The following is a 1722-nucleotide window of genomic DNA, read 5'->3' as shown; positions in this document are numbered from 1 at the left end:
GAATTGTTGTGCTTTAATTGAACTGTCAATGTTTTTGTCTGGTTTTCTTCCAGTACCAGGTCCCCCAGTCCGGATGGTGTTTCCAGAGGTTCGGCTGACATCAGTTCGGGTGGTCTGGCAACCACCTACATTGCCCAATGGCATCATTTTAGGTATGAAAACAAACATGGACATTTTAGACCGACCATGAAAAACTGCTGAGGGACAAATCTTGGCTTACAGAATGAATGTTTTTTTTTACCACATGCTCACAATTTGCTGTGATCATTTAAAGAAAGGAGGGAGGTAAAAGCCAGTGAAATGGAAAATAAATGATTCTGTCTTCAGCGTTCAAACAAGGGTCAGCTCTCTTTTCCCTTCAGTGCTAAAATGTATTTAAGTATGCTGTAATGAGTTAGGAAACCAGTGCCTAGGAGAAGTACTTTCAGTGATGAAGACACTTTCTTGAACGCGTACATACGTACGTAAAGCGTGATAAGATTAATGGTTATCACGGGTTTCTGAAATTGCCAAACACAGCGGTGCAGTGTGACTGAGACTGAACAGGTGAGAACAACATGTGTGCTGCTGAGCTGATAACACAGAAAACAGAAGGGTAAGTACAGGTGGAAAAGATGTGTGTTTGTGTGTGTGTGTGTGTGTGTGTGTGGGTGTGTGTGTTTGTGTGTGTGTGTGTGTGTGTGTGTGCGCGTATTGGAAATGAGTGGTATTTGTCCTCTCAGTAGGGGAGGAACTTGAGCTGGACAGTTTGACTGATGTGTGATTGCGTTCTGTCGGAGGGAGGACATTTAGTGCGACACCTCTCTGTGACAGAGGGATGAGAAGGAGGGCCGATCCCTCACTCTTAATCGCACCCACAAACATGCAGGCCTGCTGTGTCCTTTTGGAGTTCATGGTGTGTGTGTGAGTGTGTGTGTCTGCGTATGCAGATATGAATGCCTGTAGTGCACTGGTTTTCTTTTAGTGCTCAAACTAGCTCATTTCTCCTTGAGTTCTCAGCGGAGGGCTGCTGCAGACGGGGGACAGAAGAGAAACAATAACACAGAAGGTGCACAATCTGATTTGGCTCAGAAGCATCCATGTTTCCTCAGAAGCTCTCTGCATGCACAAACGAGCGTCCCAGGTTCTCAGCTGTCTGCTCAGAAACAACCGTCTCTGATGAATTTAGACACTTATTGATCCAAACATGATTGCTACATTATGCTAAAACCTTTTAAACAAGTCCATCTGCATTTTCATTTMCTTTAAACATATTGCATTGTGTTTGAAGTGCGCACTTTTAGAGGTTTCTATATTATACAGAAACAAGGTTGTGCTTTTGATAGACCTCTTTCAGACAAACTCTTCTCTCTATTAATCAGACTGCATCTGAAGATGTCTGTGGGATGTCTAAATTGCCCCCATGGTGCTTTTCTGCAATATTCTGCAGCAGCAATCTGACTACATTATACATAATAATAATCTGTGCATCTCTCTTCCAGCACGGCTGCAGTCACATTAACACACACGTCAGCTGTGAATTAGTTTAGCCTTTGAAAAAGAAAAAAATTGTATAGGTCTTCTGGACGGGTTCTTCTCTAATGAAACGTTTCGTCTCTCCTCCAAGAGACTTCTTCAGTCTGAGAGTTTCAGGCAAAATTCAGTGGTCCAGTGGTTATTCTGTATGTTGCGGGTATTTCGGAGAAACTGAGACGTTTATTTTCTAAACATGATGTCCCAGTG

The 1722-nt window shown here is 43.1% G+C and overlaps 1 protein-coding gene across 3 annotated transcripts in view; it reads left to right on the top strand.

Annotated features, from left to right (window-relative positions):
* The window catches only part of LOC106519645 (protein sidekick-1), a 321354-nt gene that overhangs the window by 284250 nt on the left and 35382 nt on the right, over positions 1-1722 (top strand). For all 3 annotated transcript variants that reach the window (XM_014011403.1, XM_014011402.1, XM_014011401.1), the window contains one exon: positions 54-152. In XM_014011403.1, coding sequence (XP_013866857.1) covers positions 54-152 — 99 coding nt within the window. The remainder of the gene's footprint in view (positions 1-53; positions 153-1722) is intronic.

This window comes from Austrofundulus limnaeus, unplaced genomic scaffold, assembly GCF_001266775.1.
Source record: "Austrofundulus limnaeus strain Quisiro unplaced genomic scaffold, Austrofundulus_limnaeus-1.0 Scaffold80, whole genome shotgun sequence".
Classification (NCBI taxonomy): Eukaryota; Metazoa; Chordata; class Actinopteri; order Cyprinodontiformes; family Rivulidae; genus Austrofundulus; species Austrofundulus limnaeus.
Note: the sequence above shows the minus strand (reverse complement) of the source record. Positions and strands in the feature narration are given on the sequence as shown.